This window comes from Mus caroli, chromosome 17, assembly GCF_900094665.2.
Source record: "Mus caroli chromosome 17, CAROLI_EIJ_v1.1, whole genome shotgun sequence".
Lineage (NCBI taxonomy): Eukaryota > Metazoa > Chordata > Mammalia > Rodentia > Muridae > Mus > Mus caroli.
Window position 1 is genome coordinate 64,718,609 of NC_034586.1, and position 1,788 is coordinate 64,720,396.

Consider the following 1,788-nt stretch of genomic DNA (forward strand, 5'->3'; position numbering starts at 1 on the left):
GTTGTGGGTAGCTGGCGAGTGTCAGCTGACCCTGCGCCCCAGCTGCCCCGGTGCTTTTTTCTCCTTAGTTTTCTTATTTTTAAAGGTGAAAAGGCCTCTATCATCTTTGCAGTCCTGTTCATGTCAGGGAAGATCCAGTCTTGTGGAGATCAGCGTTTACCATGGGCTCTCTACTTCTACAGTGGCCACATAATGCAGCCAGGAAAGTCACTGTGGTTAACCAACGGGACAGCCGATAAATGGGCATTATTGGTAGGTCGGGCAGAAAGTTACTGGGTAGAAAGCTTAATTGCTGAGATGAGGTGTTTGTTGAGATCGAGAAAAGGAAAAGAGACATCCTGTTTTCACCCAGGTGTTTCCTTCCTATGACTTTCCAATGCAGACACAATGGGAGGCCTGGCTCTGTGGTGACCAGCTAAGGTCTTCCTTTAGTTTACCCTGTCCTTATACTGATATTTAAATCTGGCCAGATGAAAACATTGATCGTTTACAATCAGAATGCTATGTCTTCAGCCACTGTGGCCCTTAAATTCTTAGATTCCCAAACATGGTAGATCTGTTGATGAATTTTCTGCTGAATTGGGAAGGAAATTAACACAACTGGTCCTGTAGCAATCCCACCACAGTGTCACGATTGAGTTCTCTTAGGATAACAAAGGGCCAGTCTCTGAGCACAGGGTTGTGGTGGCCAAGAGCCAAACTACTCTCTTTGGATGGGGCAAAGCTCAGCCTGGGTTTGAAAGAGCTGTAAGTTTCCATCCAAGACACAAAGAGACAGGGTCTTTTCCTAAGGAAATAGGGGGCAATTAAGGTACTTGGCTTTCATGGTGCAGCTACACATTTCTCAGAAGAATCTCTGTACAATACGACCAGAGCTCAGCTTTGCTCTAAATAAGTAATGGATATTTTAGAAACTGCTCCAAATGTTCTCATCCACTGCACCAAGCCTTCATTCTGTAAGCAGCATGTTTGGGAACGACATAAGAAACCTTAAAAAAAAAGTGTTGGTGTTTTAATTCATATTTTGACACTTTCGCAATTTTCTGCAGAGAGTAATTATGTCCATGTTCCTGTTAAAACAGATACACAGTTCTGTGCTTCACATAGTAAAAGTAGTACTGAGGATCATCCTGACCAAAATAGAAAACATCTCTAGCAAGAAGCATTTGCATAAAATGGGAAAGATGAGTCTCCTGCAGCTTGCTCGGTGTGCATGCCTCCTCCTCCTTCTCCTCCTCCTCCTTCTCCTCCTTCTCCTCCTCTTCCTCCTCCTCCTTCTCCTCCTCCTCCTTCTCCTCCTTCTCCTCCTCTTCCTCCTCCTCCTNCTCCTCCTCCTCCTNNTCCTCCTCCTCCTTCTCCTCCTNCTCCTNCTCNTCCTNCTCCTCCTCNTCCTCCTCCTCCTNNTCCTCCTCCTCCTTCTCCTCCTCCTCCTTCTCCTCCTTCTCTTCCTCTTCCTCCTCTTCCCCCTCCTTCTCTTCCTCTTCCTCATCCTGCTCTTCTTCCTGCTCCTCTTCTTCTCTGCATCATTTGTAAGAAGTTTATAACCATTTTTTTTCTTTCCTGCCCCATTGAACTCTAGCTCAACCCTGTTCATTTCCTCCCAGGAGAGGCCTACAGTGCATTCAGACATCAGTGTCATAGGAGGTGTGAGGAATCTATGTTTTGTGCAAAGCACACAGTTGTCTAGGAGCTTTGGAAAAATGCATCCTGGGACTTATTCTACTGCAGGAAAATGAACTAGCCATACACGGTACCTGGGTGGTAGCCTGTTGTGTCTTTCTGATGCCA

General features: G+C 45.9%; 1 protein-coding gene across 1 annotated transcript in view; it reads left to right on the forward strand.

Annotated features, from left to right (window-relative positions):
* The window catches only part of L3mbtl4 (L3MBTL histone methyl-lysine binding protein 4), a 339,815-nt gene extending 339,203 nt beyond the window's left edge, over positions 1–612 (forward strand). The window contains exons 17-18 of the mRNA XM_029470911.1: positions 86–252; positions 538–612. Coding sequence (XP_029326771.1) covers positions 86–252; positions 538–612 — 242 coding nt within the window. The remainder of the gene's footprint in view (positions 1–85; positions 253–537) is intronic.
* Positions 613–1,788: the final 1,176 nt, after the last annotated feature.